General features: G+C 40.3%; 1 protein-coding gene across 1 annotated transcript in view; it reads right to left on the minus strand.

Moving 5' to 3' along the window:
- Nucleotides 1-1,524: 1,524 nt before the first annotated feature.
- sppl3 (signal peptide peptidase 3) overlaps nt 1,525-21,372 on the minus strand; it is a 145,637-nt gene continuing 125,789 nt past the window's right edge. Inside the window, exons 7-11 of the mRNA XM_052032571.1 lie at nt 15,800-15,906; nt 13,392-13,555; nt 11,184-11,371; nt 6,691-6,800; nt 1,525-3,131 (exon numbers count right to left, since the gene is read on the minus strand). Coding sequence (XP_051888531.1) covers nt 3,060-3,131; nt 6,691-6,800; nt 11,184-11,371; nt 13,392-13,555; nt 15,800-15,906 — 641 coding nt within the window. The 3' untranslated portion in view covers nt 1,525-3,059. The remainder of the gene's footprint in view (nt 3,132-6,690; nt 6,801-11,183; nt 11,372-13,391; nt 13,556-15,799; nt 15,907-21,372) is intronic.

Genomic DNA, 21,372 nt, shown 5'->3' on the forward strand with positions numbered 1-21,372 from the left:
ACAGTAAATGCTTGAACACTCAGCAGGTGAGGCAGCATCTATTGAAAAGGCAAACAGAACTGAGGGTCATTGACCTTAAATATCAACATTTCTCTTCCCTAGAACATCACAGTTACCTCCAAACTATAAACTTCAAATCGTGCATTCTCTACAGCAGTGTTTGGGAGATCCCTTAAAGAATTGTATTCTAAGCCCTTACCATTACAGATGGAGTCAAAAAGCAGTAATTCAAGGCACTCCAGAAGCCGACTCTCAGATTGTGAATGACCTACTGCACACACACAGCATTTTCTGGTTTGTTATAAAGCTGTTCTGATGATGGACTAATTGCCTAGACCTGGTGGTGTTTGTGGAATGTTTGAATTTAAGTTAAATATTAATACTAGTTAATATATCTTTAAACAATCTGAATTATTTCCCCCTGAAAATCTGTACGGGGACTTTGAGATGCTGGGATTCTGGAGAAGCTCCGTATTTCTCCTACTGTTTTGCTGATGAAGATGTGACACTGCTCCACAGGTTGTCCCTGCTGCGGGCTATTTCTCTACTCCCCTGCTCCCCATTACTTATACCTGTATTTTAAATTTGCCCCATTACCAACCAATTCACAGTTACAAGCGGACAGGAGGTACTGAAGCCTGAAGTCCCACACCACCATTCGGTTTGTGAACCAACCAGCAAAACCCTAATCACTAAATAGTTTAGCAACACTATGACCACTTTGCACTAAAATAGACTTATGTTTTGTTGTGTTTTCCTGTAAAAAAAATTGTGTACAATTTGTTTATGTATTTTCTTGTGAATGCTGCTTCTATGCTGCTATGTGCCTGTGATGCTGTTGCTAGTAAGTTTTTCATTGCACTTGTGCATACGTGTACTTGTGCATATGACAATAAACTCAAATGGCTTTCTTTCCTCCTTTGGCTCAATACGAACCTTGTTTACAGTTCTGTGAATGTCTTCCTCTGGTAAAATAATTGCATAATTGTCAAATGTAGTACAAGCAAACAAATCGTTGTTACACTATCACATGATGGAAAAGACCATCGTGTTTTTAGTGATAGGGAGACATGCTACAGAGATGTACACAACATGAAATTGTAAATGCAGCTAATTATTTTTCAACACTCATCACACAAACCTCTTCGTACAGCACTGTAACTCAGAAGACTTCCATAATCTGAAAAGAACTTAACTGACAATTTTTTTTAATCTAATGAAATTCTGTACTTAACGAGAATACCAACAGTACCTTTTCCTCTCCTTATGATGATACATATATCAAAAATCATTTCAAAGGCTCCACTGGAAGTTAAAAACTCCCACTCCTGAATTGTGAATGACTTGCTGCATACAGTCAGCTCACCCCAGGCAATTTAAAACTCCCCCATTAGCAACGTGCCCAATCCACAAATCAATGCCATTCTAACAAAACCCTTACCTCTGCAGGTATTTGCAATAAACTCAAGCAGTTCCCTTTATTATTGTGAAACTTGCACAACACCGAAAATAAACCACACAAGTGCACTTAAACTTTTGGTTTTATTTACAAAGGAATCTTGACTGCGCATGTTATATAGAGATGAAGATAATGTTCATTTCCGGGGCAGAAATACAATAATGGTGTACAGATGATTGTACAGTATCCATTCAGTCCACTTGAAGGCTTTCAGCAAAGCCACAGTCTATAAAATGGCTTAGCAAGTTGTCTAGTCTACAGCACAAAAACATTACACTCAGTGGTTTTTTTTAAGGAAATGTGAACACTTCCTCCTTTAAAAGTGACACATAACACTTTGTGTATGCTCTGGTGAATGGGTGTGGAGGGACTGATGGTAGGGTAGAGGTGGGCACGGAAGAGCTTGAAGCACTGTTGGAATTAATTCATGTTGGTTCTAGGCCCTGCACTGGTTTTATGCAATATTTGGGTCTGGAGATTACATTGGCAGTCTTGTTCACTCAGTAATGATGCAAAATTTTACAAGCACGCTTCTTGCTGGTTTGACTTGCGTGCCACCCTATATTACTGTGCTGCTGTGACAGCATCCGAAAAAAGTAATGGGAACCAAATACAAACCCAAGGTACAAAACAGATACTGCTTGTAAACTTGGACCAGATTACGCTTTTCAACAGGTTGAGCTAACAACGCACATTTAAACAAATGTATACAAAAAAAATATTTACAAGGGTACATCACTACAATCAAGAGGGTTCAAATAACAAGTACTGCTATGATACATGCATTAGCTAAATTAATCAAACCAATAAAGAAAAGGGAGAAACCATAAAAACGTTAATTTTTTTGCTACACCAATCATAATTGTGCAAGGTCAACAGGGGTCATTAACACAGGTACGAGTGCAAACTACAATTACATTTCTAAACTCACATATGGTATAGGAGCATTTGGAAAAGGAGATAGTGGGTCTTATACTGAAGCGATATTTAATGCTATACATGCTAAAATTTACAACAGGCCACTTAAGTACACAACATGATTCATCTTGGCGTCTTTACCTTTCTGGATCGACGCAACAAAACTTCAGGTGTAAAGTTAATTATAGCACAGATTTTACTGCATACCCAACTCACGTCTGCGGGAAGAAACATACAAGTCACCTGACAGGTAATTACTGAATTCAAAAGATTTGTCGCTGCCTTGTCTTCTCCTTTAGTCTAAAGTTCAAGACAATTAAAGAGTTGCTGGTCCCTTCAAAGAGGCATCTTCAAAGTTGCATCTTCTGTATAGCAGCTGTATGTAGAAGATTGGATTTGACATCTTGTCATTTTAAAAAGTGGGTTTGTTTGTTTTTTTTAAACTTGTAATATACATGGTAGGGTGTGAGAGTCTGTTGCTAATCCAAAGACTGCAGATGGGTTGAATTAATTGTACAGAGTCTGCATTCCACAAAAGGAAAAAAAACATTTCCTCCGCAACCTTTTTTTTTGTTAACACTTTAAGCACCAATCATGTTTGATGAGAAGAATGAAACCACATGACACAAATCTTCTGGTGCCCAGCATATATTATTCCTGCGTTCAGCTACACTTCCTGCTATCATACTTCCAGGAACCTGGAGCTGTTTGCCTTGGAATGGAACGGCTCTGACCACATACGCCGTAGATCACCCTGAGGGGAACAAAACACGTCAGGCAACCAGCAATGACCTGAACAACAAACAGCTATACTTTCATTGCACTGTTAACATAAAGATAAAGACTTTACAGAAATGTTACCAAATATGACATGGAGCCATAAATTAGGACAGGCTGTAAGCAAGTTTTAACAGAGGAGAACTAGTGAAACCAAAAAGGTTTAGCTAGAAAATTCTGGATTTCCTCTTTATATGCCTTTGCTCAAGAGGAACTAAAAGTTTCTTGTAGGAACTTTATAAATATTGAGGATTATTGAGCAACTTTTCCTTACATCACAAAACCCCCAAGAATAGCCAAGCAAAACAGGCATTATTTATACTTAAGGGTGCATTTCACAGTACGAGGAAATCATTTACACAGGTCTGGTGTTTTAAATTGTTTTGTTATACAATGTGGCCAACCAAAGGCAATCAGAAGTCTCTGGGTTTTGCATAACGTTAATAATGTCTCTACATTAACTGACAGAATCCAAAACTAAATTCAGGATTCTGCCTTCCATCATGGAACTGGTCTCAACATTTACTCCCTGCACCCTGCATTAACACCACAGTTAGACTGGGCACACAACGTGGAAGGTGAAGGGGAAGGGGACTGGATGGAGCCCACTCTTCCAATCATGGTTTAGAACACGGTATTGGAGGGGGCCTCACTGGATCATTCTTCAAAGCTACACTGATGATCCCTGGCTCCTTCTCAAGGATCTTCACTCAAGGATATCTTTATTAGTCACTTGTACATCGAAATACACAGTGATCACCCTTGTGTGCTACCGAGGGTATGTGGCATTAACAAAGCAACAGGAAAACTATAATCCCCTCAACGTCCAACTCAGCTCACCTATGAAATCCACCTCAGTCTTGATACATTTCAGATTCAAACGACCAAATGTTAAAGGCAGACAACAGGAAGTATTTCTTTGTGCGCAGCATGATCAATAACCTGAATGGACTTTTAGATAAAATGGAGAGATTACAGGTCTTTTGGATGAATTTAAGATATTACGTAAAGCCTCTGATTTGTAGCCATGGCATTAAATCCTGATTGTTTTGATAGGGATATTCATTTTCATACACAAATATTTTGGAATTGTGCAACATTATTAAGTGTAATTTTTTTTATATAAAGGACACAATTCAGAGTAATTTTCCTATCGTTATCATACTAGTAGAATCATATAGTGACTATTTTGAACATGCACCATCATACATTGTATGTTATCTAAAGTTAAATGCTACAGTAAAAAGACTGCTGTATCCAGTTTACAAGCAACTTGGCTTCTCATCTAACCCAAGGGCCCCAAATTCCTGAGTGGGACCTGACAACTACTGTTCCTCGTTCTCTAGATTTGCCTTGTACTTGGAGGTAGTAAAAAAAATAAAGCAAAATAACTGAAAAACAATACCTAGATTCTGCACTGCCTCCTAATGCTCAGGCCTAGAATCCCCACTGAAATCAATGGTGTCTTAAATCCTGCGTAATGCTGGGGAATGCCAGTAAGACTGATTCCAGTTAAGGATGTTGTGTCAACCATCTGTCAACAAATTTCACTCTTCTGCATGCAATTCTGAGACCCAAATGGCTCAACTTTCAGCCCACTAGATTTGTCCTATTGATTTATGTGAACAATCATTAAAGCCAAGATTTTAAGTGTTAATGTAATTTTCCATCAGTTTGCCAACCGCCCACATTAAAGTGAATTAGTGAGATTTTATCTAATGAAAAGCCTTGGCCCTCTCTCTGTTCTAAAACCTGAGAGTTGTGACATTACAGTAGTCAAAAATTGACTGCTAACAACTTTATTGTTAGCTTTATCCTTTCCTGCTGACTCTCTGAAGCTAAACTGGCGAACAGACATAGCTCTGTGCAAATGTAGACATATGCTCCGAGTTCCTTGTTACTGGGTAGAGAATGATAGAGGGCACATTCCTGCTTCTGCCACAGTTGTATTGTTATTGTACCCAAGGTACTTATCCTTGAATGAAGGGGCTGCAACATCCAAGGTGAAGATGTCTTTAAAAGGATAACAAGATGCAGATTTTTAATAAGGTAGAATTTATCAAGCAATGCAACTACAAAGTACAAGTCCACATGAAATGTCACCTTATGGACTGTATTCCAGGAAGGAAAAGAAGTGTAGTTCTCCGGTGGAAACTGTAATAAAAGTGAACATTTTCTCCCACTGCCCAACATACCAAATATCACTAAGCAAAATGAGATAGTTTTTATGCCATTTCAGAAAGGCAAGGTGGCTGCAGTGTTTCCGTTCCTGGAGAAGTGGACCACAGCTAACCCACTTTGACATAATAGCCTGAATAACATTAAGATTCAAAAATCACCCACAAAGTACGCCTTCCCTATACTGAAAACTATACAACCTTAAAAAGGACACCAAGACTCAACTGAAGAGCATTAGCTCTGATGAAGGGTACCAGAAATGAAATGTTTCTCTTTCCACAGGTGCTGCCTGACCTGCTGAGATTTTTTCCCCCCAGTATTTTTATTTCAGATTCCCAGATTCTGCGATTATTTTGAATTTTCATCTGCAAAGCCCTGGGCTGATTGTTATGGTTGTTGGACAAAACCTACATTACACAGCACCACGCGAACGCAAATATAAAATGGAACAGTTAGTGGCAATAGCCAGAGCAAGTTTTGGGGGGGGGGGGGGGGGTTGGTGGTGGGGAGTACAACATAGGTTAAAAAAAAATTAGGTGGCAGCGCATGCTGGTGTACGTGCAAGACTTACTGTCACTAGCAACTTAGCTGGAATGCATTCTACAAACTGGAAGTTGCTCAAAAATTTTATAAATAACCAGAGTTTACCAAACAATAACACCCAGAAACAGATCAATAATCAGCCCTAGTTTTTGCAGAGTCTCTGTGCCCTTCCTTTCATTCTGGTTGTTGTACAACAGCAAAGGCAGGAGTTCCTGATTTGTCACAGTCTACTCCTCTATCACTTGTGTATAACAAATGGTTGCGTGAAAGGGACAACTGTAACAGTGCAAATTAAATCAATGTTGGAAAATTGTGTTATAAATAAAACACCATTGCTTTCCATAAAAAAATAACAATTATCAAAAAGTTTGACTACAGTGTGATGTATTCATACTTTAACATCCAATATTAATTTTTTTTTCATTTAAACAAGCTGCCATTTGTAGAGTCACAGAGCTATACAACACAGAAACAGGCCCTTCGGCCCAACTCGTCCATGCCAACCAAATTCCCTAAACTGAGGTAGTCCCATTTGCCCAAGTTTGGCCCTCTGCTTTCTGCCTTATTTTGTATCCAATTGGCTGGCTCTCCCCGAATCCCATTCTTTCTCAGTAACTCAGTTTGCAACAAAACTTTTCTCCCAGTTCAAACCATACGAATCTGTATCCGACAAGAAGCAGCTCCAATTAAGGCAAACCTGAAAATAGATATTTGACTTTTGAGGATAATTAGGGATGGGTGATGTATGCTGGCCTTAGTAACACAGCTCACACCCTCTAAACAATGGTTTTATTTAGAGTTGTTATTTGACTTGCCTTTAAATAAGCCATGGTAAGAAGTGGCAGCAATGTAAATGGAACAAGGTAGAGGAGTGCTGGCTGGGCAGCCCGGTGAATCCTCGATGCTACAGTGGCAGTCAGAAGACCTGAATTAGAAGACAGATAGGAGGATGAGTTACAAAACAGGCAGATTACCATAGAGTTAAATTTTGATTAAGCACACATTATACATTACAGTATCCCATCAACATGAAAGGGAAATGAACTGAGAGCCTTGCACATCCTCAAGATGTTATAGAACATGAAAATGAAATATAAACTTGAAACTACATTGTTTTAAGAAAACTTACCTGCTACAAAAACCTGCATGAAAACATTGGGATAACTGATCTGTTAATCAGAGTGAAGTTAGTTGAGCAATAAATGTACATCAGTAGGACACCATCCCTTGAAATAGAATCATGGGATCTTTTAGTTATTTTATAAGATATTGTTCAAATAGCAATGATCTAGATTTACACATTTATAACCCACAACAGCAGGGGAAGTTAAATTCAGTTAAATAGAATCTGAAAAGCTAGTATCAGAATTATGACCACAAAATACCAAATTATCAAAACAATTCATCTGACTCACTAATTTTCTTTAAGGAAAGAAATCTGCCACATATTTCAAGTCTGGTCTTAATGCAACACCAGACCATCAGTGTTTTTGATTATTACTGCCCTCAATAATGGTGCAGTAAGTTACTCCAATGCACAAAATCACCAATAACAAGGAATGAAAAGAATAAAATTAGAAAAAACAGTATCAACCAACGTATTGGGTTTTTACAAAATAACAGCTGAGCCAAGATGGTGCCAAAATTTCCTCATTAATCTCTGGGACATGTCAAAACCAGAAGAACTGTACCATTGACAAATTAAGCAGCAACCTGACATAGTTAGATTCAAAAGAATAAAATTGTACAGAGCTCCCTCATTATGTTCCCCTGATACATTCTGTTCAGTCAGTAGAATAGACTCGTCCAATGTGGCATCATAGCGCACAGAGTCAAGAGGAAGTGGCCACATGGTCTTCAATAAATGACCGTATTTGACATGGTTATGATATCAGGTGAAATAGGGGCATCAACCTCACTCCCCCAGCCACTGATTCAATTCACTTGCATGTGGAACACTAATTGGAAGAAACACAGGACAGTAAATGCACATTGTGTACTTCAGTGTGGGGTGCTTCAATGTCCTTCACCAGTAGTAACCTGGTGTCACCAACACCAATCAAGTCAGCCAAGTCCTGAAGGACACTGCTGTCAAACTTACCCAATCTACCTGCTACAGATGTTGGTCCATCACAGAAAGTGACCTCTGCAGAGTTCTCTGAGAAACTCAGTTCTGTCTTCACAAAGAGGACACTTGGTCACACACTAGAATCAGATAGGTTCAGAATAGACTTGGCAATTGTAAATTGAGAACACTAAGCACTGTGGGCCATCAGCAGCCCACAACCCGTAAATGTATGGCTTAAGTGTATCCATTGCTCTAGCATTACCACCAAGCCAGGAGATCAAATCTGGCTCAATCAGGAATGTATAAGCGCTTGCCAAGTGTAGCAGCCTGCTGACAAAGTGAAGTGGCAACCCAAAGCAGCTACCACAGAGGACTACGTCAAAGATAGAGTCAAAGATCTGCAAACCTGATTGATTCCTTCAGCTAGAGACATGAATGGACCTACCCTTCCATTTCAAAAGGTAGAATGGAAAAAGGCATGTCCAAAGCTCATGCCACCACCTTCAGCAAGAGGTACCAAGTGAATAATTAATCTTGGCTTCCTCGTAACATCAAACCACCACAGAACCAATCATCCATTAACGTGATTCACACTAACCAATATCAAGGTAGGTCCAAGTGCACCTTTAACAGCAAAAGCTGAGAGTCCCAAAAATGGAGCGGATCTTCTGCTGGGTTCCACCCAGATCTGCAAATAGATGTCCTATCCTCCCCTCAGACTGTGTTGCAGGTTTGCACACAGTGGAAGCTGGGTCTTGTAACACCCGTGTCGTGCTGGTAGACTACAAGAAGAATCCACTGGTGCTGTGCCGATTTCCACGGATTCCCCGTCTCTCAGATTAGGAAAGCTGCCAGCTGAGACAATGCCAGGTAAACCTGAATCAACTACAGCAGTGCCATTAAAACAAATGGAGAAACTGGTTGCTCAGAGACAGGTAAGTAGAGGTTTTATTTGATTAAATTTAAAGTTCCTGGGAATTGTTTGTGTATGTGAGATTTTTAGTCTTAACTTTATTTTAATGTTTAACATCTCTTGAAACAACAGGCCTCAAGTGAATTTGAATGTGCCAAAAGATATTCAAAAACATTAAACATCATTGCAAGCTTTGAAAACTGGCGAGCCTGGGTGGAACCTCATTCCGTTCAGAGTGCAGCTGGCCACTTGGACTGGGGGAGGCCCTGCGCTGCACTGCTGTGTCCCGGGCTACACTGCTGTATCCTGGGAACTAGGCTCCCAGTGGAAGACTGCACTCAAAACCAGACTGGAGGAAAGTGCATGAACCAGGGGTGGACAATCAGTGATCTCAGGCAGAGGAAGATCTTCCCCAGTATGCTGCCTTTAGCAGTGCAGAAACCTGGTCCAGAACTAGCTGCAACTTTAGCCAGACAGGTGAAGTGCAGCTACTGCGACTGTGTCAACACAAAGTAGAAAATGGTTCAGAAAAAGCAGAACAAAGCCAACCTGGCCAACTACTGCTTCACCAACATAGGCTCAAGTACTTGCAAAGTGATGGAAAAGGGGTCACTGGCAGGACCATCTGCTATCACTCATTCACTAATAATACGCCCAACCTTGTTTGCTTTAGTCCCACCTCCATTCCTGGTCTAAATATAGACAAAAAGAGCCGAACTCCAAGGGCGAGGAGAGAGATGTCAGAGCAGCATTTAACCAACAAGGGATCAAGTAAAATGGAAATCAATGGGAACAGGTGGGCTAAGGAAAGAGGTTGTGGATTTTGGAGGGCAATGATTTCGGGCCCAGAATGTCGCCCCAAGGACCTGCGTCAGCACCGACATTTCCCAATACAGTAAAACTCCAATAATCTGACCCTCTTGGAATTTTGGTGGTGCCAGACTGGCAGATTTTCCAGGCTGCTGGATGTTATTCCTACGCATAATCCAACATACTTTTAATTCACTTTTTAAAAATGTTACACAGTGGTGTCATAAGTTTTTCAGCAAACTTGGTGAGTTGAAAAGGGAAGTCAGAATGCAGGGCCCAGAGAATTTAAAGGGAGCTCGGGAAATAGGGCCCGGGTAAGTTTAAAAGGAGCACAGGAGAAGGTGAATTTAAAGAAAGTGTGGGAATTGGCCATCTGAGTTTAAAGGGAGCTAGGGAAACAGATCCCAGTGAAGTTTAAAAGAGAATGTGAGAAACAGGTCACTGGTTGTTTTAAAGGGAACACAGGAAATAGGGACTCAGTGAGTTTAAAAGGTGTGTGGGAAACAGTACCTGAGAGTTTAAAGGGAGCACTCCATAACATTCAGACCAGAGACAACATTCAGACTTGAACTGATAAGTAGCAAGTAATACTCATGCAATGCAAATATCAAGAGGAAGCCTACCCACCTGCCACAGCATTTCCATCAACACCATCCAATTTCAACATGCTGGGGGGAAAATCAACACTGATCAAACATTTAAGTGGCCCAGCCACCAACACTGTGATGCCAAGAGGTGCTCAGAGGCTGGGTATCCTGTAACCAACTCCTCACATTTTGATCTCCACCATCTACAAGCCAGGCATGTGATAGAATACTCTCCACTTTCCTGAATGAATGCAGTTTTAACACTCAAATTCAGTACTTTAAGCTCAACGTTTCCAAGACATTGCATTCATTCTTGCTTGCAGCTCATTCATCAACTTAAACCCTCACCCCCTCCACCCCATGGCTGCAGTGTGCAAGATGGACTGCAGCAACATTGAAAAGGCTTTTGAACAGCATCTCCCAAATCCACAGTCCCTACCACCCAGAAAAGCAGCAGTAACATGGGGACACAACATCCAAGTCGTATACCAACTGACATGGGTATATGCCATCAAAGTAATCAGGGACTGATAAATACTGTTCTTGCCACCAATGCCCATATCCAGAATATGACTAAAATAAGAATCCACCTGTGTAGGCAGAAGGTTTAACATTTCCTCCTTTTAACAATGCATATCTCCAACCCCAGCATAGAAAAGTGGGTGCCGCTTTCTATTGTACTGAAATATTAGCTGCAATATTTAACCAAAAAAAAATTGGGCAAATACGTAATCCAGTAGAAAGCAGCTGTACAAAGCTGTATTAGCTGTTTGGTGTAAACGCCTCATTAGATACTAACAGTTTAATACTTAAAATAACAATGAGTGTGCAAGCATTTTGAACATCACAATGCTGCCACAATATAATTTGCATAAAATACTCTGTCAGAAAACAATTAATTTTTATTTTCAGTGAATTATTTCCACTTACCTACAAAGTAACCAATCAAAGTGCAGTGGAAGTATGACACTTTTTGCATTCGGCCAGGTATATTGGCTGGGATTGCATCGCTGTTAGCTAGTTTCTTGTAGTTGTCATATCGAAGAACAAAGCACAACAGAAGCCCTGGCATGACGATATCTCCAATCCCCAGCATAGAAAAGTGGGTGCCTGTGGAACTGTGCAAAGGAAAAGCTGTTGTGGGTGTTCAATTACTAACAATTGAATACTAAGTTGTTAGCAGCTGAAGGCACACATGCCACGAGGGAGGTGATTAAACAGAGAATGTGCAAGAGGTTGGCACTGAAATACAGACATCTCAGAACACTGTACAGCTGAAGGAGTTCAGACAGATCAGGAGCGGACAGACTATGCAAGACTTGCAAACAAGGTTCAAAATATCAAAATGAAGGTGACCACAGAAATGGAACAGAATTTTGATTTAGTACAAGGTCAGGAGTCTTGGCTGAACTTATTTATGGGAGTCCATTGGACTAGTCAAGTCTAGAGGTAACTGTTACAGATTAGGTTACTATTTGGTGAATGTCCCTTTAAGACATAGCACAGGTGTGTGCGCGCGCGCGGGGCATCACCACAGCAACGAGATAACTACATGCTGACGTTTTGGAGCAGACAGTCAGGGAAGAGAGAGAGACATCCTGCCTGCTGGTCTCTGTATCGATGGATGAAAAACAATAACTGTGTCTGTCACTACAATCCATGTATGGATTTTTGGAATAATCCAGTGGAGTCCACTTTATCGTTAACCTGTAGAAGGAAACAGGTATTTGTGTGGACGGCCACGTCTTGAATGCCTTTCGGGATGGCAGATACTTTGGAACAAAGGAATGGAGATCAGTGATTGAGGTGTCGTATGGGTTCCATCGTGGAACATTTGGATTTCATAACTTCTCTCTATTTTCTCTCTACATTTGCTCTTCAGTCAATGGTGGTTTTGCAGAAGCCTTTGCTCACGTTTCACCTTATGGCTTGCAGAACTGAACTTTGAGAACTATTCCTGGACTTGGAGTTTGGGATTTTGCCACACAAACACACTTCGAGTTCAGTTTTTGGGGTTAATGTTTAAGATCTAACATTTTTACTTCTAACATTATAACATTTTTATTTTTCTTATTATCATAAGTAGTTACTAATAAAACAGTTTCTGACACTTATCCATGACTCAGTGTGTTTCTTTTGTTGCTGGTATGTAACATAACAAAGAAATGGACGAAGGATTTGACAGCAGATGAGTTGAGGTAGACAAAAGTAGAGCAGTTCCAAAGGTTGGATGTTAGTAAACATAGGGATGTAGATGGAATATTGAAGCTCATCTTGGCATCAAACATGAAACCAAAGTTACATGCCGTTTCAGAGAAGCTCCGCGAAGCATTCTTAATAGGATATTTGGATTCTCCCTAGATTATTTATGGAATATGTTAAACGCTTTCCTTTAATTCCAATAAATATATCCAATTATTCATGTTAGTCCGAATATTATGGCTTGAGTTTTCAAATGGACTATAGGAATCAAGTCTCTACTGCTTATCACTCAAGATGATAACTGTTCAGGAGATCATCAGCCTCTGTTACTTCATGAGACTATCAGTGACTCAGCAAACAAAAGTGCAGTGGCACATGAAATGGAACTGGACAACTTACATTCTGGATGTAACAAAGCCGAAGTTACTACTATTACTTATGTGGAAGATGTACGTGATCACACTAATGAACTTAATGAGAACCCAGCACAGCAGCTACAAGATCTGCCCAGATCTCAGTTTACAGCCAGAGAAATACAACAGCAAAATTGTTCTTGTAGATATGATCAGATTTTACTCTTCTGGAACATAAATAGCAAAGCTTATATTGTACTAGATTCTCAGCTGCCAGCAAACAGGTAATATGTATTCATTTATGATTCAGCAAGGAACTACTCCATCACAACTGGCTGGTGGTGCTAAATCATAAACTAGCAACTTCCATGTTGAGTTGTGAAGTAATAGCTACAATTGCCACTGTTCTGACCCGATCTGAATTGCCATACCATGCAAACACCACCATACCAACCTGCCATTCCTAGCAAAACTCACCTACATTTACAGTACTTCAATGCTCCAAAATTTTCAGAAATATACACATGGAGTCACGTACTTAAAAAGGAAGAATCCAGATCATAAGCTTTGACACATTTCTTACCTTGGAAAAACTAACTTTCCAGGGAGCGACAGGCGAGGAACATCACGCCCAACGTTTGGTCCTAAATGAAGTTTTCTCGAGAGCACATCTAAAGGATTGTCAGCAGGCTGAGTGGCCACCTTCACCATCACATTGCTGTTGAAGATGTAAGCAGAGAAGAATACCTGAAAGGCAAGAGGACAACACGAGGGGAAATTACTAATTATTCCATGCACTTCAATAACGTCCAAATTACTCCATTAATTCCTTGTAGTCAGCAGTAAATTTATTATTTCAGTTGACTATTTTATCACCTCTAATAACCTGAAAAATGAACATTTCTTCTGTTCCTTAGAACAATGTTGAGTCAGTAGTTTGCTTCAGCAGACAAGCAGCATGGTTTTTATGATATTTATTTGCAACTAGAACTTAAAGTTAGAACTAAACAGTACTCCACACCCACACTGTCCTTTCCCCAAGTCAAACAACTCAAAAGTTCATTAATGAGAAACAGATGAAACTCTGATGTCTGAACTAGCTGCTCTCGAGGACTAATCACTACTAGATTACTTAAGGCACTGTGTAATAGAGAACATAAAATGAGAGCTCTAATGAACTGGTATGTCCTCCAGCTGATGCTGCAAGATGGAAGGAAAAATTACAGACAGGTGAACAGGCTGCTTCAACAACCAGCTGAGTCAATACTGGGCTTGTTAACTTGATGCTAACACCAACACTCAAAATATAAAGGAAGTAGTTTAAACTTAACTGAAGTTATAGAATAATGTTGGATATTTCATAAAGTGCAACTAATGTGAAAGAGTCATAGTGTTCATCATTTACTTAACTCAAAGAGGCTAAGCAACTATAATAGGATTTTTCTGTTCAGTATCTTGTTCCATGCATGTCAACAAAAGGTAGTTAAAAATTGCAAGAAAAAGGTTATTTAACAGCACCAACATCTTCAGATCTCTTAAAGTTCATTGGGCACAGAAGTTGTAAATAAATTTGTATTTTAACAATACAAATACTGTATTCATAATGCAAAGAAATAGAACTTCATTAGTTACAAAGATATAAAGCCTGATCTTAGTTACCAAAGTGTGCCATTTGGCTTTAAACCCACTGCAGTCTCAGGAGAGCCCAGATGGTGATTTGTTGCAGTCATGCTTAGCTGACGCAGACTACAACATTGGCAAAACAATGTCATTATTCAGTGAATGATTTAAATTAAAAAAAATAGGGTACAGTATCAAAGGACATTTTGTTCAAACACAACATGAAGGCTCAGTGAATAAATGCACCATGTTGCAGTACAGATCTGTGTTGGGGGAAGGAAAACAAAAAAGGTCCCAAGTTAAATCTCTAACCTATTCTGAACATGCTAATTTATAATTAGTTTATTTCCCTTGAGTTCAGTGGAAATGAGATGGACAGTTGAGCAAGGATATCCACTCAATGCACAAATGTAGGCATCAAGAGAGAGTGGATATAATGTTTGATGCTCTCCACTGTTGAACGATGTGTTAACATTTACTGTCCAGGCCGACATGAAAACTGTTCACATTAGGTTTTGTATGTGATGGCTGCAGGTGCCCATGGAAGCATACTCTAACTTGCCTCAGTTTCTCAAGGAAGAGTGGAAATATAAAGAAAGGAATAGGCTGACAAAATGATTACAGCAATGAATATCCATTTTAGAGATTCAGCTGTATGGGATAATTTAGAGAAATATACTACACCTTGAACCAAAGTAGGTTATAATGCCTGTTTCACAGCCCTCATTAAATTGGCTGAAAGTTCTCTCAATTATTCATCATCTACATTAACTTTATGGGATTAAGGCGCATTGAAACATAAAAAGATAATTGGTTTGATCTGTGATCTGTGCTGCATTAACTGTGGCAAAGTGCTCCTTGGGGTTCAACAATTCTACTCAGCAACCCTGCTGGAAGTCTGATTATGGACTTCAGGTGAGAACAGGACAAGCTCAACTGTAAACGCCCTTGAGATGGACTGGCCCATCGGCACTCACCGTCAAGGCTCATGCACAAGGAATGGCCACTTGGTGGATGTACCAGAGGACCATCGCTACCCATGGAATCGTGCCAACACGAGCCACCATCTTCAGGAGAGACAGAGCAGGGGAGTGAATCAGGGATAAACAAATTCTTTTAAAAAATTGCTAACTGAAACCTCCCAAGCTTAAAGCTTACATTCTGTATCAATGGCATCTCTACTGACATGCATTATGAGATCACCGTATATTTTCACTGTTTGTTGAAGAATTTAAATGAACTAATTTTAATGCGTCTTCATGCAAGAGCACAAAGATAAAGAGTTGAGTGAATGTGTTTACAATTATGTAGTTATTAATGAAGTTGTAAAGAGCAGAACTGTTGTGTTAGTAATATTTAATTGCAACCTACCCAGAAGACATCATAAATAAGGAGTCCAGAAAGCAGCAAGCAGGAAACTTTAAGACTTGGCAATCGCACAAAAGCGATCATGGCGACACAGAGTCCCATTGCCAGAGCTGTAACAGAACACAAAGTGAATTGGCAAACTGAAATACTTCTATTAAAAAATTGCTTTTCTATGCCAAACATGAAAAAAAACACTTCAAAACAGCAGGTCTCCAAAAATATTATACAACTGGTGCAGTAAACAAATGCTGGAAGTTTTTATTCTCAGAGACCCCCACCACTGATGGAGTAATCAGAAAGATGGGTACCTTTTGAAAGAGTTTAAAACCAGGTTCCCTTTTAAGGAGGATACAGAATTACCATATGGTGTCAGCAGACCTACAAAGTGCCTGGGAACTTTTCAGCAAAGTCAAATCATTGCCAGCACTCTTCATGTCTAGATATAATTTGTCCATTTTCTTGTGGTGCTGGTTGAGACCAAGAACTGTGCAAGAGTAATGCCATAGATGCCCAACGAGCTGGTAGTTTAACGTCTCAAATGTTACTTCCAACAATGTAGCACTTGCTTAGTATTGCATTAAAATGTTGCTCTAAGTGGCAATGTCTGCAAGGTGGCCTGAACATGCGTTTTGACAAGCTCTCTTCCAATTAAAGAGCATTTTGCCCACCAATTTCAATTGCATAGTCAAGATGAAAACAAAAATGACACAATTACGGGTTCATATAATACTTCAAAAGCAGTGATTACAATTATTAGAGGAAATCAATGACCTACATAAAATGAGGGAAACTGAGTGAATAAATGTCACTTTGGAATGGACTGTTCATGACTATTTGTTTTAAATCTCAGACAGACTTTCATGCAAATTTTTCAGTAAATGAAATTTCACAGAACAGAAAGTTGTAACGTTGACAAGGTAGCAACATTACAATTCTAAAAAGGTGTAGAAAACAGTGAGGAGAATAGTAACAGACTCCAGGAGGATATATTCAGAATGATGACACGAATGAATGCACGGTAGGTGACATGGATGTGCGGTGACGCATTTTGGAAGGAAGAATGAGCCACCATACACTAGGAAGAAGAGGCTTTGCATACAGAAATCTCCAGGCAGCTAGAGCACTTAGAAGATGGTTTCAAAAAAAAGTGCTAGGAAAATTTACTCTAATGCATCTATAAGATGGCTTTCAGGTTCTGCAGAAAAACTGCATTGCTTACTATAAAGGGAATATTGGGATGATTAACCTTCTTGTGCACCATATGATTCTAATAACAAACCTTTTCACTGGTTACTGAGGGAACAAAAATTACACACAGTACCCCTTGAACAATTTATTGCCTTGGAAAAATATTGTATATTTTAGTTACTGGAAGTTTACATAAATGCACATGTTAATTTTGAGAAAGTGATATGTAGGAAAAGATTGAGTAGGCCAACAGTGATGACATTTTAAAATGAAAATATGTTCATTCAAATAATCTAGTCATCTCATCAAGAAGAAAATTTGTATGTTAAAAAAATATAATTTCCTAACATAACACAGAAAGGTAAGAACAGTTTTATTAATATTACAGTTTTAACCTTCCAAAGAGCGCCAGGATCCATCCATCAGCGAATACTATTCAAAGCAGTAATGTTTTATTGGATCTCTTCCTCTTCTGAAAGCACCAATTCATGATGGTATATGGTTCAAAGGACACCAGTATCTTTAAGGAACTTTCTCTAATTGACCACTTTTTGCAAAACACTGTTTCGGCATGAAGAGCAATGCATCAATGGGCCACATCTTTCTGGCTGTGGCCAGCAGTTCAAGGGAACAGCCAGCATCTAGTCACTGCCTGCAATTAAGTCCTGGACAGAAGCAAGACACCCATCACTCTGCTCGATTGCTGGACTCCAAATGGAGTTCAACAGCAGAGTCCTGCGTTGCTGAGACTTTAGTTTCACTTATGGAGATTAGGAAAGTGGCTTTCATAACCAATGTTTTTAAAAACATTTATATTTTAAAAATTATAATATGCTTCATGGCATCATGCTATACATTTAAGAATTGGCACAAATGTTTTAAGCTCCATATTCTGTAATCATTCTTGTGACAACAATTTGCATTTGTATACCACCTTGACAGTAGTTAAACACTAAGTTTAGGGCCACATCCAGGAGTATCAAGAATAAGAGGGCATATATTTAAGGTAAGAGGAAGGAGGTTTGAAGTAGATTTGCGGGAATGTTCTTATGTAGAGTGGTTGATATCTGGAATGCCAGAGAGATGATGGAATTAGATATAATACGTTTAAGAGACAATGAGACAAGCGCTTAAGGCATTCAAGGACACAAACCTGGTACGGGCAAATGGGATTAGAGAAGATGGACATAAAGGTCGGTGTGGACATGGTGGGTCAAAACCATTCTTCTTCTTTCTCTCCCATTTTGAGTTCTCCCCAGTAGAGCCTCATGTCTACTGATTTAATCCCAAGGATGCAGATTTGAAAGGAATTACCAGGCAACTGGTTTAACTCACTCACTGTCAGATACAGCTGGATCATCAGGCCCTGCTATCTGTTAGAATTGCTCACCACTGTAGGATCATCCTGATCTCCAAAGATAACCGTAAGTTTAAAAAAAATTCTACTGCTTCTAACTTGTCTATCTACCAGAGAGCGGAGAGTGCCGGAAATTAACGAGGAGCGATTTTTTTTTCCTTTCTAGCATTCGGGATAGCGGCAAGTGACCGCGCAGGCGCGTGACGTCACTCGGCAGCGCGCGGGCGATTTAAATAGCAGACCAACATATCTAGCGGGCAGCGTTGGAGCGGGCAGCTGAGTGAGAGGGAGCAGAGTGGGTTAGGCTTTGGCTCAACGGGCTTTGGCGAGAGCGGGAAAGAGGCGACACTAATAGAGAGGGGGTAAGTTATTAGTTTATTTGTTGAACTCAGTGGTATTCAGCAAGATGCATCTAGGGTTGGTCTTATGTTTGGAGTGTCAGATGTGGGGACCCTGGGAGACTACCAGACTCCCCGATAACTACATCTGCGCAAAGTGCACAGAGATGCGGCTCCTCAAGGAACGGATTGAGAGTCTGGAGCTGCAGCTCGACGACCTTTGGTTGGTTAGGGAGAGCGAGCAGGAAATAGATAGGAGTTATAAAGAGTTTGTAGACAGCACCTCTGTGGCAGTCCCCCTCAAAAACCGATATCTCATTTTAGATTCGGTTGGAGAGGATGACCTGATAGAGGAAGACCTCAGCAACGTGCCTGGTACTGTGGTCCAGCGGAGGAAGCGAAATGCAGTGGTTATTGGGGATTCTATAATAAGGGGTACGGATAGCAGATTCTGCGATAGCGACAATGTCTCGGATGGTGTGTCGCCTCCCTGGTGCCAGGGTACGGGATATCCCGGACCGGGTCCAGAATATTCTGAGGGGAGAGGGTGAGCAGCCTTAAGTCTTGGTACATGTAGGTACCAATGACATAGGTAGAAAAAGAGAAGAGGTCCTGAAGGAGGAATACAAGGCATTGGGGAGAAGGTTGAGAAGTAGGACCTCAAGGGTAGTAATCTCAAGATTACTACCTGTGCCACGTGTCAATGATAGGAAGAATAGAAAGCTCTGGCAGATGAATGCGTGGCTGAGTGACTGGTGCAGGGGGCAGGGCTTCAGATTTTTGGATAATTGGGACCTTTTTTGGGGGAGGCATGACCTATTCACTAAGGATGGGTTGCACCTAAACTCCAGAGGTTCCAATATCTTGGAGGGAATGTTTGATTTAGTTGTAGGAGAGGGTTTAAACTGATCTGGCAGGGGGATGGAAACCAGGATGTTAGGTTAGAAGATGCTAAGGTAAAGGAGGGAGTTTATAGAAACAAGTCCAATGAGGATGGCAAGAAGGACAGGCAGGTGAGAAGTCAGGATAATTTGCTGAATAATAGAAGTACAACAAATCAGGCTGTTAGGATACAGAATGTTAGGATAGGGAATGAGGTATATAGGAACATGTCTAAGGTAGTATGTAGTGAAGATGGTAAGAAGGATAGACAGGTGGAAAGCCAGGATAAACTGCTGAACAATAGAAGTACAACAAAATTAATAGCAGATACCGGACTAAACGTACTATATTTAAATGCACGTAGCATTAGCAATAAAGTAGATGACCTAGTGGCACAACTACAGGTTAATAAATACGACATTGTGGCAATCACCGAGTCATGGCTTTATGATGGATGTGATTGGGAACTGAATGTCCAGGGGTACACAGTGTATAGGAAGGATAGGCGGGTAGGCGGGGGGGGGGGGGGGGGGGCCATTATGGTTAGTAGTGATATAAGATCAATAGAAAGGAAGGATATTGGGTTAGAGGAGGTGGAATCCTTGTGGGTGGAGCTAAGGAATAGCAAGGGTAAAAGGACAATAGTAGCAGTCATATATAGGCCCCCTAATAGCAGTCAGCAAGTGGACGTTAAGTTGCAGTTTGAGATAGAAAAAGCATGCCAGAGTGACAATGTGAAGATAATTATGGGGGATTTTAACATGAAGGTGGACTGGGAAATCCAGAATGGCGGTAGTACTCAGGAGAGGGAGTTTGTGGAATGTCTAAGGAATGTTTTTCTAGAGCAACTTGTTGAAGAGCCCACCAGGGGATCGGCTGTTTTGGATTGGGTGCTGTGTAATGAACCGGAGGTGATTAGGGAACTAAAGGTAAAGGAACCACTGGGAACCAGTGATCACAATATGATTGAGTTCAGTTTCAAGTTTGAGAAGGAGAAACTGAAAACTGGTGTATCGATATTTCAGTGGAACAAAGGAAATTACAATGGTATGAGAGAGGAGTTGGCCCTAATTGATTGGAAGAGTAAGCTGGCTGGAGGGACGGCAGAGGAGAAATGGAAGGAATTTTTACAGGAAGTAAGGAAATTGCAGGATAGATATATTCCAAGAAAAAAAGAAGGTTTTTAATGGGAAAAAAGGCACAAATGTGGATAACAAGAGAAGTGAAGGCTAAAATAAAAGCAAAAGGGGTGGCGTACAAAGAAGCAAAAATTAGTGGCAAAACAGAAGACTGGGAAGCTTTTAGAAACCTGCAGAGAGAAACTAAGAAGGTCATTACGAAAGAAAAGATGAATTATGAAAGGAAGTTGGCGGATAACATTCGAAAGGATACTAAGAGAGACACGGGTTGATATAGGACCAATTGATAACGGTGCAGGAGCTATTATAATGGACGATAGAGAGATGGCAGAGGAACTGAATGAATATTTTGCATCGGTCTTCACCGTGGAGGACATCAGCAATGTGCCGGTTAGTCAGGAGTCTCACGAAATGGAATTGAGTTCAGTTAAGATTACTAGGGAGAAGGTGCTAGGAAAACTAAATGGACTAAAGACTGATAAGTCTCCCGGACCAGATGAGGTGCATCCCCGGGTTCTGAAGGAGGTGGCTTTAGAGATAGCGGAGGCATTGGCAAGAATTTTCCAGAAATCGATAGATTCCAGCGTGGTTCCGGAGGACAGGAGGGTCACAAATGAAGTTCCGTTGTATAAGAAAGGTGGGAGGCAGCATAAAGGAAATTACAGACCTATT

The sequence above is a fragment of the Pristis pectinata genome, chromosome 17, assembly GCF_009764475.1.
Source record: "Pristis pectinata isolate sPriPec2 chromosome 17, sPriPec2.1.pri, whole genome shotgun sequence".
In the NCBI taxonomy this organism is placed as follows: Eukaryota; Metazoa; Chordata; class Chondrichthyes; order Rhinopristiformes; family Pristidae; genus Pristis; species Pristis pectinata.